The sequence below is a fragment of the Coffea arabica genome, chromosome 11c, assembly GCF_036785885.1.
Source record: "Coffea arabica cultivar ET-39 chromosome 11c, Coffea Arabica ET-39 HiFi, whole genome shotgun sequence".
Classification (NCBI taxonomy): Eukaryota; Viridiplantae; Streptophyta; class Magnoliopsida; order Gentianales; family Rubiaceae; genus Coffea; species Coffea arabica.
In genome coordinates, this window is record NC_092330.1 from 40,668,273 (window position 1) to 40,684,751 (window position 16,479).

General features: G+C 37.9%; 2 protein-coding genes across 3 annotated transcripts; one reads left to right on the plus strand and one right to left on the minus strand.

The window, feature by feature from the left end:
- Positions 1-3,506: 3,506 nt before the first annotated feature.
- On the plus strand, positions 3,507-7,586 carry LOC113716462 (protein NSP-INTERACTING KINASE 1). The gene is made up of 11 exons (XM_027240795.2): positions 3,507-4,026; positions 4,148-4,277; positions 4,442-4,513; positions 4,614-4,757; positions 4,917-4,988; positions 5,083-5,142; positions 5,226-5,323; positions 5,553-5,702; positions 5,789-6,130; positions 6,472-6,851; positions 6,963-7,586. The coding sequence occupies exons 1-11, from the start codon at positions 3,924-3,926 to the stop codon at positions 7,281-7,283; spliced, it is 1,872 nt and encodes a 623-aa protein (XP_027096596.2). The 5' UTR covers positions 3,507-3,923; the 3' UTR covers positions 7,284-7,586.
- Positions 7,587-7,937: 351 nt separating this feature from the next.
- On the minus strand, positions 7,938-10,409 carry LOC140016784 (F-box/FBD/LRR-repeat protein At1g13570-like). Of its 2 annotated transcripts, none has more exons than XM_072070619.1 (4): positions 10,207-10,409; positions 8,758-9,594; positions 8,450-8,608; positions 7,938-8,362 (listed from the first exon to the last, which is right to left on the minus strand). In XM_072070619.1, the coding sequence occupies exons 2-4, from the start codon at positions 9,568-9,570 to the stop codon at positions 8,063-8,065; spliced, it is 1,272 nt and encodes a 423-aa protein (XP_071926720.1). In that variant the 5' UTR covers positions 9,571-9,594; positions 10,207-10,409; the 3' UTR covers positions 7,938-8,062. The 2 variants fall into 2 exon arrangements, with proteins under 2 accessions (XP_071926720.1, XP_071926719.1); XM_072070618.1 differs by having other exon boundaries at positions 8,758-9,608.
- Positions 10,410-16,479: the final 6,070 nt, after the last annotated feature.

Consider the following 16,479-nt stretch of genomic DNA (forward strand, 5'->3'; position numbering starts at 1 on the left):
GGATTGTTACTGGAATTTCGCATTTTAGATGCTTTAAAATGTGTAATCTATCTACCTCAGCAGTAGTTGGTCAATAATGCAGAGGAGCATCCAATCATGAAATGGAAAATGATAAACAATTTTTGAAGCCTCAGGCCTAAAGGAAAGAATTTTTGGGTCTTCAAAACAGAAAAAGCAGTAGAAGACATAATGATTTCCTACTCATTTGGGTACCACCCACTAAGTGCATATCTTCATTAGGATTACGGTCAATTTGTCCTACCCCATTATTTGACTACTTTTGGGCTCCAAAACCTCAAAAAGAGGGGGGGGGAGAGAAGGTTTAGCAACTCACTGGATTGATTGAAAAGAAATTCTGTTAATCAGGGACCATCCATAAGAAGAAAGCATCCAAACATGGAGCTGAAAAGGATCATCGGGTGGCTCCACTTGTTGGATTCCCATAGCCAGAAAGGCACAATAGCTCATTAAAGTTGAACCATCATATTACTCATTTCATAATTCATTTCATCAAGTTTAGATAGGTTTTCTTTAATCATGATTCACCAATTTGCGATATGCTATACTCTCTAATCTCTACGGTTCAAAGTATAGAGATGAATTGGTCGAAAACCCAAGAAAGTATTACCATCCTACGTGGAGTGCTTGCAGAGGAGGAAAATTAACAGTTGAACCACTCGTGAAAATTGAGAATGCATTCCACAGTCATCGTCAATTAACCAAGACAGAGACATCTTTTACTTGCTTGTCCTCTTGTTCATTCCTTGAATGATACAATAATATAGCTGGGATCCTGATTCCTGACACTACCTGGCCGCAGCAAACATGTTTTCATCGACATGGTAGCTGACAATACATCTAATCTGACACCCCAGACGCCCTTTCTTGTTATTGCCATATGCTTTTGAAGGTGCGCGATGGATTCCATTAATCGTCGTCAATACATGCAAATAAAAAAGTCCAAAAGGCTTGTCAATCATAATGAAATTGTACTACTAATCTTCTTCTTGTTTACTTACAATGTGAGATTTAACCACATGCACAGTTATCTTGCATTATCTCGTATCTAAATATGTATCAGGCGTTCGAACCAAGAACTTTTAATTCTTAGAATCTCTATATTTTCACGGCTAGATTAAAACCTTTTCTGATCTTTTTCCCCCTATTTTCAAGGCAGAATTCCTTCTTTTGGTAACTGGTATCAACCCAGGATTTCTTCGGCTAATGCTGTGAAAATGAGAACAAGGAACACGATCTGAGGGGGAACATCTCGCATTGGACAGAGAAATTTTACGTACTCAATACAATCATTGATCAACAACCAAAGAACATTATGATTGTAGGCAGCCGACCCCTAAGAATAAGAACGTTTGACAAGGTCAACGCTCATGATGGGGTCAACACTGCACGTGTCTGGAAGTACAATACCATAATGCATAAACCTTGGGTCCTTCTTACGCAGATACCTGCAGCTCAGGTTCTGATCGGGCGGCTACAATTCAATCTTCAATACACTGTTTTAGATGTGCCCACCTGATGTATTGGACCCACATGCAAGTTGAACTGGAGGCTGGGCTGGGCTGGGCTGGGCTTTGGGAGTGGCTTGGTACATAAAGATGGACAGAGCAGCTTTAGCTCTTTAAAGTGGCTCTTCCAATGGGGTTCTGTTGACTAAGGGAGAGAGGTGGCTAATGGTCTTTGGGCATCAGAGATAAAAGCAAAACCCCGCTTACATCATAATAATTGTTAAAAAGAAAAAAGTGGAGCATAATTCACTCAATAAAGATCTCACGAGGAGTCATTACATCACCAATCTCGAGTCTGTCTCGAGATTCTCACCTTTTGAGTGCAATGAGTATTTTCGCATTTAAAGAGCATAAATGGGGAAAAAAGGGCCTAATCATTTTTTTTTTTTGTAAAAGTATGTCACTATTCATAATTAAAAATCAATAACAAGAATAGACATTGGATTAAGCATTTGTTGATCTCCTAGACGAATTTCTCACTCCCTTTTTTAAGTAAATTATTACATTATTTAATTAAAAATTAATAACACTTTTGCCCCCCCCCCACCCCCTCCCTAAACGTTTGGGATGTCGCCACTTTATCGTCTTCGATATCAAAAATATACATTTTGCCCCCTTAATGTGCTATAAACGGTTGAAAATATTCGAATGTGTTATTAGGGCAAAATGTATTTTTTAAAAAAAAAAAAAAATTGGGGCTGGTAAAGTGTTATGACTCGAAACGTTTAGGGGACAAAGTGTAATTAATTCATTTGCCTATTTTCAACATTTATACTATCAAGGATTTACTTGCAAAGGAAATGCTTATTGATGTTGGCTCAAAGTTACCCAAGTATAGGGACGTGTCTTACTGTCTGATTTGCTTGGAGAAATAATGCTCTCAAATTATGAACTACCAACACATAAATTCCCAACATGTTTACTATCTAGTTTTCAGAAACCAACATGGTAATTTAGAAAACCATTGGGACTTCTGTCCTAATGTGTAAAAATATTGCTAGGACAGAAAAGTTTAAAAAGAAAAAAACAAAAGAGACGCCATCCTGTGAAACCGGCAGCCCAGGATCAGAGTGCAAAGATTTTTGCTTTCATTATTGTAAGCAACGCTAATTCTACCTGTTAAAAAAAAAAAAAAAAAAAGAAGCTTACTTGCAGTGATGATTTAGACAACTGAATTGCATGGATAAACATCAAGTTTTGTTTAATTTTGATGATCTGAGAACAATAGATTTTTGTTGGTTTCATGCAAGAAGCAGCAGGAGCAGGTGATCTGTGCACTGTGTGACTGCGTGCAACATAGTATCAGTAATGTCTGCATGTTTATGCTTGTTTCTTTTAATAAGTCCAAATTTGCAGATGACACTAAGCAGAGAATGTTGGATTCCCACATGCCACGATGGAGCTTAGCAAATCGAACCAATCCCAATACGCATGTACTCTTACATCTCCAAATTCGAAGCAAATCCCACTCCCATACATCCTAAGTCTCTACATAACACTCTGATATACGTGCACATCTGTCTATGTTTCCAGGACCCACAAAGAATTTTTGACATAAACTTCTTGACTACATAACCCCTTTATAGTGCTTAACAGTCGGCATCTAGCGCCCATACTTTACAGTTTAGATCCTGTAAAGTTATTGAAAATTCTCTCTTTTTTTTTTGTTTTTTGGGAGCAGTTGATTGTTGCACTTATACATACATAAGTATATATTGCGTGGAAGTATAACTTTATTGTGAAGGGGCGTATATTTATTGTACCAATATACAAACTGTTTGAGTCTCAGATTCTTCAATTATTTTACATGCATGGGACCATCAGAGAATTTTGAATTTTTGAGATAAATTCTTTTACCTTTACCTTATTGTACATTAGTACTGCCCAATAGCCAGCAGTTCCCATATTAGTACATATTGAATTCTTGCAATTTGTAGGAATAAAAAACTCTAGAGACACTTGACGATTTCTTTTGCTTTAGCCAATGCACGATGCAAGGAATTTTTCTTTTTCCACCACCTTTCGAGTTTATCTAGATTGGGTTAAATATGATTTTTCTTTCTTTATATTCTTTTCTTCACCTTTGTTGACAAGTGGCAGGCATGTTAGTTCCCACTTTTACTACCAAAGCCTCCCTGTTTTTCTCTTGGGTCCGTCTGACAGAAGCTCTGAGTTAGTGAAGAATCTTGGCATGGCAAGCCGGAGGAATTGTACTATTGTCATATGATGTATGTATGTCGTTACATAATACAGATGCAACTTAGTTGAAGATTGTGTCTTCTATTGTGATCAGCCAAGGCTCATCAACTAAGTCCTGTCGGCTCCATAATTACTTTCTTCATCAGCTAAACATCATTTTGCATTCTGGGGTGCTTTCTTTTTGGGATTCTTGATCCAATGGAAGTGGGAAAAGAAGCTTCTGTTTTTTGTTATGTGGTTTTATTCAGCTTCTTGGCTTGTTCAAACGCTTGGCTTTCTCCTGACGGTGTTAATCCAGAAGGTAACTATAATTAGTTTTGTAACTGAATTTTTCTGTTGTGTTGTGTGTCAATTCAGTACTTTCTCAATGACTTGATTAGTATCTCTGAACCATGCTTCTTTCCCCTCTACTCCCCAATCAGTGGCTGCTTTGATGGATATTAAGGACCTTCTGAAAGATCCTCATGGTGTTCTAAACTGGGATAGAAATGCAGTTGATCCATGCAGCTGGTCTATGATTACCTGTTCACGTGATACTTTTGTCATTGCCCTGTAAGTTATATGGTTTTGTATGTTAATTAAATATTTACAAATAATTAGATGAAGGTTCTTAGCTGGGGGAGGTAGAATTAAAAAAGGCAAAATGTATCTGCTATTTTCAAGATTAGCCTTCTCCTGAAGATTTTCTGAAAATGGTTGAATTGGTGTTGTTGCAGAGCAGCTCCAAGCCAAAGTTTGTCTGGCTTGATTTCTCCTAGCATCAGGAACTTAACCCACCTTCAGACTCTGTGAGTACTGCACCAAACAAAGAACTACGCCTTCACCTACGTAATAATCAGTAGATATTTTATTTATTTAGTGGTTTCATCGCACCGACCTTTTTTGCAGGCTTCTGCAGAACAACAACTTATCCGGACCTATCCCCTCTGAGCTGGGAAGGCTCCCAAAACTTCAGACAATTGATATTTCTGATAATCTGTTCACTGGGGAAATTCCTCCTTCTCTAGCTCAACTGAAAAGTCTCCAATACCTGTAAGTAACCAAATCCCAGTGTATACTTGCCTTTCTTAAAACATATGCAATTATAGAGTAAAACCAATTGTGTGCCAATGGCTTTTTGCAATGCTAGTGCTTGATATCTGAAGATATTTTCTTCTTTTTGTTCATTTTTTTGTGGGGTAAATTGGTCAGGAGGGTAAACAATAACAGTCTCACAGGAGCTATTCCTTTGTCGTTGATGAATATGACTCAGCTGACATTTCTGTAATCTTCTTGACCCTTTTGCGGATCATATAAAATATTTCTCCAGTTTCTCTTCTAGAACTCATCTCTATTTGTGCTGTTTTTCATGTTCTAGAGACTTTTCTTTCAATAATTTGAGTGGTCCTGTACCAAAGCTGCCTGCTAAAACATTCAAGTAAGTTTTCTGAAAACATTTTAACTCTCAACACACTTTGGATTGATATCATAATTATGACTAAGTTGCTTATATTGGCTCAGCATTTTGGGAAATCCAATGATATGTCCAACTGGGAAGGAGCCAGAGTGCAATGGGACAGCTCCGATGCCTCTATCCTTGCCTTTAAATAACTCCCAAAGTAAGAAATTAGCGCCTTCACTTAAATCAAACTGTTCCTTTCACGCCTGGTTTCGCATTTTATGCATGGACTTCCGTTAAAAGAATTTCTACAATCTTATGTGTCATAGTTCAAGCTTAATTTTATGTTCTGTTGGCATTTTCATGTCTGAATGAGCAGATATTTACAATTAGCTGAAAAATCCTTCCGCATAATCCATTCTTAACTAAAATGTTCTTTATTTGCTAAGGTCTGCAGCCTGCAGCTAAACCTAAAAGTAACAGAGTTGCCTTAGCCTTTGGAACAAGTCTTGGATGCATCTGCCTGCTAATTATTGGATTTGGTTTCTTTCTGTGGTGGAGACAAAAGCACAGTCAGCAGATATTCTTTGATGTTAATGGTAAGGACCAGGAGGAATAAACAAAAGGAAATATTGATTGTCACATAGTTCTGTCCTCTTAAAACAAGAGTTCTTCATAATTGCAGAACAACACCATGAAGAAGTGTGCCTAGGAAACTTGAGGAGATTCCAATTTAGAGAACTTCAGGTGGCCACAAACAACTTCAGCAGCAAAAACATTCTTGGAAAAGGTGGTTTCGGGAATGTCTACAAAGGCTATCTCCAAGATGGAACAATTGTAGCAGTCAAAAGGCTAAAAGATGGCAATGCCATTGGTGGAGATATTCAATTCCAGACTGAAGTTGAGATGATTAGCCTTGCAGTTCATAGGAACTTGCTCCGACTCTACGGATTTTGCATAACACCAACTGAAAGACTCCTGGTGTATCCCTTCATGTCTAATGGAAGTGTTGCCTCACGTCTTAAAGGTAAAACAATCATTTTGGATTTTCATATTCAGGGTCCTGCTACCACTCTTGAAATTTTAGAACTCTGTCAAGTGTTGCTAAAGGATGGTCAATGGTAAATATGCTAGAAGTTGGGGGATTCAGGTGTTCCTTTATATCAAATATGGCTATTTGCCCATTTGTCTCAGGGTTTAGCAATTATCTATCCAGATGATGGAATTGATTTGTCTACTCCACAGCCATTTAAGAGTTTTTTAGCACCTTGCTTCTTGCTAGATTTTCCGTTTCTTAGCCGAGACGAATGTGATCGATACCATCTGATGTTATTCTATTCAAAACTCACATGTTTCCTGCTGCTGCAGCCAAACCGCCCTTGGATTGGGGTACAAGGAAAAGAATTGCACTGGGTGCTGCAAGGGGATTGCTGTACCTGCATGAGCAATGTGATCCCAAGATTATTCACAGAGATGTGAAGGCTGCAAACATATTGCTGGATGATTACTGTGAGGCAGTTGTAGGAGACTTTGGACTGGCAAAGCTCTTGGACCATCGCGACTCACACGTCACAACAGCTGTAAGGGGCACAGTAGGGCATATAGCTCCTGAATATCTCTCGACAGGCCAGTCATCAGAGAAAACAGATGTCTTTGGGTTTGGAATTCTTCTGTTAGAATTGATCACCGGACAGAGGGCTTTAGAATTCGGCAAAGCAGCAAATCAGAAAGGAGCAATGCTGGATTGGGTAAGCTTGACAGGCACTTTTAAGGGCTACAGTAGAGGAGCATTTGAGGTCCTTTTTGTCCTTGTATCATTCGCATTTGGTTTGATAAAATCCTAATGTGCATTATTGCAGGTTAAAAAAATTCACCAAGAAAAGAAGCTTGAGTTGCTAGTTGACAAGGACCTGAAAAACAGCTATGACAGGATTGAGCTAGAGGAAATGGCACAAGTGGCTTTATTGTGCACCCAATATCTTCCTAGCCACAGACCTAAAATGTCTGAAGTGGTTCGGATGCTAGAAGGCGATGGACTTGCGGAAAAGTGGGAAGCCTCTCAAAGAGCTGAGGCTACAAGATGCAGAGCCAATGAATTCTCATCTTCTGAAAGATATTCTGATCTAACAGATGACTCTTCATTGCTTGTCCAAGCAATGGAACTCTCGGGACCCAGGTGACATCTTCCTCAAAGAGGAAAAGAAAAGCTCCAAGTACATGAAAAGCACGAAACGTCAGAGAAAAAACTGACGTGCAACCAACCTGTGTATAGACTTCATAAGCCAGAAGAAAGCTCGACGATGAAGTAATGCCTTATGCAACCATGACTGTACAGTTCTATCTGAGAAACTTACTTTTTGACCATAAGCTGTATGGGCATTTTTCTTCCGTTTTTATTCTTTTGTTCTTCTTTTGGTTTTCTTATTGGTTTCTAGATTGATTGGGAATTTTCAAGGGATTGTGCAATAAATGTGCTTTGTTAATCGGATTGAGTTAATATATGCTTCTTGCTGTGAACATTCTTGCCACATGGTTAGCACCAGTAGGAGCATTTTACCAGCACAAGTTACACAACAAAACAACTACTGGAGAGTAGCAACAATTTTAGTTATCAATTACCGTCAACGAAAGGGAGTTCTTGACGCGAAGAAGTTACTATAGGCTGTAGCAAACTAGCAGCAGGAAATTTCAGTTCATGCTGCTCTTAGGCAGTTGCTATACATAATTATATGAATCAAACAATCTCCTCCTGCATACCCTCTGTGTGCGAGTGTGAGAGAGAGAGAGAGAGAGAGAGAGAGAGAGAGAGAGAGAGAGAGAGAGAGAGAACTACCTAGAGCTGAAGTCATTTTGATTCTTGCTAATAATTGTATAAGAATGTTTCAATAATGTACAGAACAAGGAGAAAAAAGAGAAGAAATTAGCAAAAAAAAAAAAAACTTTGACAAGGGACCGCAATTTATGGTTGTTCTTGAACAAATATGACTTCAGCTTGTGCAGAAGCCCGTCTAAACCTCACCAAGTTAACTAACATACTCAATCTTCCTTCTGTAATGTAAGCACTGGGTGTGATAGTCATCACTTTGAGTACAGGTGCATGCTCCAACAAAAACTTGATGAACCCCATTTCATGCAGCGTCCCAGACACCTCAGTTATCTTCACAGTTTTGAGCTGATCGAACATGTAATCAGTTGGACATTCTTTCTCCCAAAACCCCAAATCAGAACCAACTACAGCAGCTGCTGTGTTTGAGGGACCCTAAACAGATATGAGGAGAGACATCTAAATGATTAGATAAGATACTTGGAATGAGTTGCAGTATAGAACACATTCTAGATTACTTACCGCAATATGAAGCTCTTTTAGATTTGGGGAGCTCACAATCAGACGAAGTACAGCGAGTACTTCATTCAGGTCTTCAAAGTTTACTTGATACAATTCAATAATTTTAAGATGGTGATACTTAATTGGAGTGCTTCCACTGTCGATTCCTATGCTGAGATACTAAGAGAAAGGAACAATAGATGAATTCAACAAGATATGATGAAAATAAAAAGTGTCCTATTAAGGTACATGCACGAGGCTGACTAAAAAGCCTTTACAATGTCCAACTTTGATGTAAAACAGATGAGTAAGTTCCACACAAAACTTACCTTCGTGAAGTATATTTGCCCAACAAGTCTTTCAAGACATGGAACACCACCAAGAAACTTATCAAAATTGCAGCTTGAACTTTGTTCAAAGTGTTCGGCTATATCATCAGTAATGTACATAGCAATAGACACGGCTATCAAGCGTGGGGTGTTCTCAAGGCAAATATCCATGAACTCACCCTCCAAGATCAAGTACTTCAGATTTGGAGCATGCAGAGCAAGCTCCAAACCATCAAAGTACGACAATGTCAAACTCTCAAGCAGTGGGCAACTTGAAATGAGATACTCAATATCATCCGGAGGCATGAGAATTTGTTGAAGATTAAGATACTTCAGACACAAGAAGCCCTTAAATTTTGGTGGAGGGTCCAATTCACACCTCACAAGCTCCAAATGAGTCAATTTTGAACACGTAAAAAGACAAGAGGGTGCCCTAAACCACTCACCTTCACCTAATTCAATGCTTAAGTTCCTAATACCCCTTCTTGAAAGAAAAAGCAGCCACTGATCTATATCAGGGGAACTTTGCAAGAATGAAGTAGATAATGCAAACTTGTGAATAGGTCCATCATGAAGAAAAAGAAAATGGGTGATGAAACTCACAAGTTTGTTCTCCAAAAATGGTCTGTCATAACAAGAGCTCACACATTTATCATTAAATACAAGATCTGTGATAGTAGTCCATTTATACCTCCATTTGCTTGACAATGCACATGTCCTGACAGCGTCCCTTATTGGAAGCTTTGTCAGGATAGTTTCTATGATGCTTTGAGGCAGATCACTAATCAAATCCTCCCTCAGATCATTATCCATCAGTAATCTTCACCAAATGAGGACCTGAATTGTAACATCTTAAATCCACCAATCAATTATTATTCGAAGTAAAAACTAATATGAGATAATAACGAAAAATGAGCAGGAATAGCAAAACCAGATTACACTTTCCCCAATGAATGATCAAGCGAAAAAAAGCACAAAATCTGAAATTCAACAAAGTCATGCTCTATTGGATTCCCCCTATATGTCAGAAATCTAATAGAAAGACCGACTATTTTTTTTGGGGGTTTGGGGAGAAAGGGGTTGAGACAACAATTCATACACTTCCCTTCTCTGTGAAGCTTATACTAAGTAATTCCTATTCATTACCAATTCATAAACCCTAAAAAAATACAGAAGCATGAAACTTGACAACCAATTGACCTCAATCTCCTCACCAACCAATGCTGATCATCTATCCATATGGCACATGAAATTCCAATTAGATAATACTGCTCTTATCCAATTCCAAGGATGACCCATTAAACATCATGCAAATTTGACACAGCCCAGATGGGAAAGATAACATCTTGACAATAAATGAAGCTGACAAAATGATCAGGACAGGGGGCAAAAAAACAGTAGAAACAAAATACAACAAATTTTACTAAGACAAACATAAAAGAAGCTTACCAGTATAATTGAGGTCCAATATATTCTGATACAATTGGAAAGTGTGAATTAAGGGACGCGTAGGAGCTCTGCTGGGCTATGGAGCAGAAGGAAGTAACCGAGAACGAGAAAAACCGAAGAAACTGGCGACGAAGAATTACTGAATTAGAGAGGGGTTTACAGCAGGAGGTGGGGGAGATTTACTTATTTATTTGTTTGTTTAATTTGTCTCACTTTTTCATTTCCTTTTTTCGTCTGGATTAATTGTTTTTAAAGTGTTTTTGAAATATTTTACTATAATATTATAGGTGAAAATTTTTTACTGTAGATGAAGCTGTTTTTCTTGAGGTTGATTTTAGTGTTTATAAGATTATTTTTTGTGTTTTTGAGATTATTTTTATTTATAAATTACTATAGCATTGTACATAAAAAAAGTTATTTTTCATCAATCCAAACGGACTAAAATTGGTAATCCTAAAAAGGCTTGTGGTATTCTATCTTCTCTTTAAAAATAAAAGAAACAGTGGAGTACTATAAACTTTTTTGAGAGTGCTAATATCATCTGCATTTATGAAAAAAATTACTTAATTTCTATTTGAAATAGCAATACAATGTGAAATAACTCATTGGCTCAAAAAAAAATGAAATAACTCATTAAGCGGTTGGGAATTGGCCATGGGGTGCTGTTTGAATCAAAAGACAGTAGGTAAAAGTTTTTTTTAAAAAAAGGAGCATTCAACTAGAAAACTTAGCTAAAAAGACTTACTCCCTCCGTCCCACTTTGATAGTCCTGTTTTCCTTTTTTGTCTGTTCCAAATTGCAGTCCACTTTCCAATTGAAGAATGTAGTTGTATTTTCATTTTCCTAAAATACCCTTATTCAATACAAGTTGTTGTTGCTATAAACTTACCCCATTTAATGAGAGTTGATTCTTTTTTTACCATCAATTCAAGTTCCCATAAAGTTGTACTCTATTTAATGTGAGGGTATTTTAGGAAAATAGTAATCTAAATTTACTTTTCCAACAAAGTTAACTACTTTTTTTTAAACTGTGTGAAAAAAGAAACAGGACTATCAAAGTGGGACAGAGGGAGTATTAAAAATAATAAGAGACACGTAGGTTTTGGTTGATTTTGCTGTGGTACAAATGCCTAATTAAAATTCAAATTTAGAACTGTTGAATTTGAGTACCATTTCAACTAATATGTCCAACAAAATACGCAAGGGTAATTTAATATCAAAGCATACACTTCCAAAGAAACCATCCCGTCCAACTTCACAATATAAGGAAATTATGTCACAAATGCTATCTCACAATATCAGAATGATGTTATTAACGCTTCACACGAATACGAATTCAGGCCTAATTTGATTGCAAAATTCAGCATACATAGTACTAAAGGCACACATATTACCAGAGTTTTTTTTTTTTTTACCGGAAATGATAAACCTAATCTATCATACACTAAGGGGAAGGGGCGGGTCTAAGGAGGTTCAGGGATAAGTCGGAAGGAACTGAACCATCGTCGGACCAGACGGGTGCACAGCATATCCATCTAGATTTTTTGAAGACAAGTCACAGAAATGTGACATTTTTTGCCTCCCACCTCGCCAAGTAAGTGGTGGCCGCCAAAGGCCCAGTGGTTATATTACCAGAGTTACTTTAAACAAAAAAGGACCTTGGCCCTTGGATGCAGGCTTTGAAGAAACATAACAAAATGTTTTAAAGAAAAAAAATACTTGCCAGCTAAATCTTACCAAATTCATCTACATTTCCAATGCTTAATCAACGAGGAAACACCACCAGTCCCCTTTCCTTGCATGTTTTGACCGTCATCTTCTTGGTTAACAACTTCGGTTACTTGCAAGTTAGGAGAGCTTCTCAATGAGCAAAGAACAAATGAAAGCTTAGTCAAGACATTTGTACGTACTTGCTAGGAATTTGTCGCGACTTCTGGTACAGATGGTCAGAAGTCCTGTCAAAGTATCTAGGAAAAGGCTAGGCGTATCTAGAAAGAGGCTGGGCTCAATCCCAGGGGATACCTCCAATGCCTAGGTCAATAAGAGCACAGAGCAACTGAAAACAAATAGTTCAAAGGAGTAATGAAAAGTGTGTGTTTTTTGGGAGTGGTGAGGGGTATTTATACTAATAATTAAGAGAGTATATGGAACCTCAGATAAAAGACAAGTGAGTGAGCATTCAGGAAATAATACTACTATCAGAAAATGAGGAAGGACGGAATAGCAACGTTGAAGGGAACTTGATGAACATTAATTATAGTGGAGGTAAGCAAGTAGGATTAAGGAAGCCCACTACGAATTGGAATAGTGGCTATTCAGGCCAATAATACACATGCAGTTCGGGCCATCAGGGAAAGAAACACAGGAGACAATAGGTTGGTTTATGCTGAAGCGATCAAACAAGCATTGTGTAAAGCAAGGGAGAATCATTGGTTGGAAGTGAAAGTGCAAGTTTCCTCTTCTCAATTGCTGCGTTGTTTGAAGGAGAACAAAGTGAAAGACATTAGACTTTTTGCTTAACTAGAGGGCGTTCAAATGTTAGGACCATTGTTTATGAAATACTCATTTAACTTGGCATCTCACCAAAATAGTATAACAAGTAGAACTATTAGCTCTTACGCTACTAAGTACAAAATGATGGATACTTGAATTCTCAGTGTCTAAGTATATTTTTGTGAAGCTCGATACGGGCCTTTGCTTAAGATTATATAGTTTGTTTTTATATCAATAATATTTGTAACGTTTCTGTTAAAAAAAAAAAACAGAGAGATGAAGGGGACAAAACCTAACATTACAATTTAGGGATAATCAGTAATGTCAGGGCTATTACAAATTGTTAATGAGTGGAGGGCAACGCCTAACGTAAGAAGTAATGAATGGTATGTATTTTTGGGGAGTGGTGAGGGGTATTTATACTAATAGGTAAGAGAGCTAGTTTGGAGCTAATAGGTATTTATACTAACTTGACATCACAGTTTGGAGATAATCAGTAGTGTCAGAGCTAGTACAAATTGTCAGTATGTGAGAGGCGGCGCCTGACAAAAGGAGTAATGAATAGTATGTATTTCTTGAGAGTGGCAAGGATATTGATACTAATAGGTAAGAGAGATGAAGGGGGATAAAACAACATCACAGCTTGGGGATAATCAGTAGTATCAGAACTAGTACAAATTGTCAGTAAGTGAGAAGCAGCGCCTGATAGAAGGCCACATCACGAGATCCTCCCGAAGTGACGCTCTTGATGATATCCCTGCTGCTCCAAAGCATCGGGAAAAAAGGAAACCACTTATAACGTGGGAAGCTGGGTTGGCAATTGGGGATCCACAACATCCAAGAATATGTTTTTTTTTTTATTATTACGATAGGCTTATAATTATTCTAACGAGTGCATCTAGAAGCTACTTAAAGTGACTTGCCATATTTTGTGGCCAATGATGAGAGGCAGAGTTTGATCCTTTGACCTCCCACCTCATCAACTTTGATGGTGGCCACTGAGCTAAGATCAGTAGCTATTCTCCCTTGACCTCCCACCCCATCAACTTTGGTGGTGGCCACTGAACCAAGTTCAATGGCTATCCAAGAATACGTAGGCTAACTCAAATCGCTTAAGGTGGATTAAAGCAGTTACAACTGACGAGCCTTCTTGGAACTCCACCTGAAGCCAAAGACCAAAAGCCAGAAGCCAAAAAAAGCGGGGTCAGAAAGAAGGCAAATTTCCAGCAATAATTCATGATTAGTGAAGAATTGAAACAACTTTTACCTTAAAGAAATAATACTCCAGATGCAGATTTTGAAGATTGGAGAGACAACCAAAATGCTCGATCGATCACATCGCTTCTTGCTTGACCAAAAGTTGGATCAGTTCTAGTGTCACTTAAAGCAAGCGGAACGATTGCAAGAGCTGAGAGTATTCCTGAACAAAATGGATTTAATGGGGCTGCCAACAATGAGGAACATTAATCTGGGAGCAATAATCTCAAGGTATCCACAATGCCAACCAGTTCCGGTTGCAATTCCTCGTGTAAAGGGCAGCTGGATATTATACTTTCCAGTACCTAGACAGCAAATAACACCTTTGATCAGCTTCAAACGGATAAGATGACCAAACGTTAATTAAGTGACAGAATCTCAAAGGCAATTGCTGTGGGTTTACCATTGTTTCTTGCTAGTATAATGTATCATCAAGTATCCGTAGTATTTGGAACTCTCGTCCAATGACACCGCCATCCCCTTGACAGAATATAGGAAAGATGTCCATCTGTGTCTTCCAATCTAAACGCCGGACCGCCCCCCCCCCCCCAAGCCAATTAGGCCCCCGTGGGGTGGGTGTCCCAATTGCCATCCCTAATTTTTGATAAATTAGATAGAAATTATACTTGGGTTTTGTCCAAAACCCTCCAGGTTGATAGGAAATTAGAAAATTTCAAATTTTTAGATATGATTCCAAAATTCTAATTTCGATAATAGTAATCCAAATAATAATTATGGTACTTATTTCAATTTTTCGTTCCGAAACTCCCTTACCAAACGCTACCTTAATGTGTTTGGGCAAAACCCTATTGAATCCGAGTACGAGAAAAACCATTAATCTGCCCCATCAGTACGGACACATTGAGACGAAGGATCGGGCTTCTCCAGGTTCTTTTATATCTTACCTCAAATATCATTATGTTCTGGGATTTGACACTTACAGCAAAAAACATAAGGTTTTGAGCTTTCGTCATGTAGAAGTATATAGCAACAACGAAGCTGGATTCGTCCAGCAAGAACAAACTCTAACGCGATCAATTATTCAGGATTTTACGTTGGGAACAGAGTCGTGGAGAGATGTTAATGGTTTTGTAGGACAACTCGAGGGATTCAGGCTAGACTTGTACGAATCTTGTTGTATTACTGGTGTGATCTATTTTAAGGTTAATCACCAGGATTCTATTGTGGCTTTTGATTTAAGGCAAGTAGGAATTTCAGATGGTTCCTCTCCCAGGTCCAGATGATACTGCTGATCGTGACGGTGCTGCTGAAAATGTCTGGCGTATAGATCTAAGACTTGAAGTTGAGAAGGATTGCTAAATGTTTGTGGTTGGAGGACGCCCGGCCGTGATGTTTTATACTAAAGGTACTTTTGGATGCAAGAAGAAGAAAATCCAAGTGCGAAGTGGATAATGGTCATTTTAACTTTACCAAAATTTGTGCGTCTGCATGGTTTTCTTAGTGTTGAACCGATTGCCGATGCCTGGTATCTAAGTGAATCTGTTACTGTTGAACTGATTGCATGGGATCGAATTGGTGAGATTCTGTTTAAATTGACTGGATATGTAGGAAGCTCAACAGAAAAGAATGCCATCTTCTGCTTCGGCTATGATGTGGAACGTCAATGCATAACTAGATTCACCAAACTACATAAGAATTCTACACCAACCATGTGGATACATTAGTTCCATTGAGCTAGAATTATATATATATATATATATATATATATATATATGTATGTATGTATATTGGATCCGTTTGCAGAATTTTTCTGCTTTTATACCCAGAAAAGAGATTGAGTTTTTCTTTTTTCGTGAATTTGTATATGCCATGTTACCATGGAAAAACATTTCAGCTCTCCTAATCTAGTAAGAGTAGTTCAATCAACATGAACAAATTAGGGGTACTCCTTGGACTTAGGTCTTGAGTTCTAATCTCCCATTTCCCTTCCCCGTCTCTTAAATCGCATCTCTTTCCTGTAAAAGAAAAAATAAAAAAAATTAAGGGTACTGAGACGTTTTCATTTGGAAACAACAGGAAAATTCACGGGAATCCATTGATTGGTATCGCCACCTTTTGATGTTATATTAGGTTTAGGAAATGGCAAACAAATGTTTAAGAAGAAAGTTTGTCGAGTAAGCTCTGAGATTGTATAGAAAATCCAACTGAGTTTATTGAAAAAGAGACACCTAAAAATTGAAGATTCTCCAATTTCTTGAATGCTTTGTCTGACTACATGTCTCTCTCAGTTGCCTTCTTTCCTCTTGATCTGTAGTTTATATTGGCTCTAGATATAGCAGAAAAATCTCTTGAGGTGCTTTAAGTAGAAGTCCCTGAGATTCTTATTTTGACTGTTTGGATTGTCATTTTCTATCAGAAAATTACGTCGTTTTCCGTGATCACATTTCCCTATTACCTTTTTCCCTCACATACATCAAATCGCTACAGTAATTTTTCCATGAAAAATGACGGAAAATGCAATCCAAACAGGGTATTACGTTCAATACCTCCCACTTATCAAAA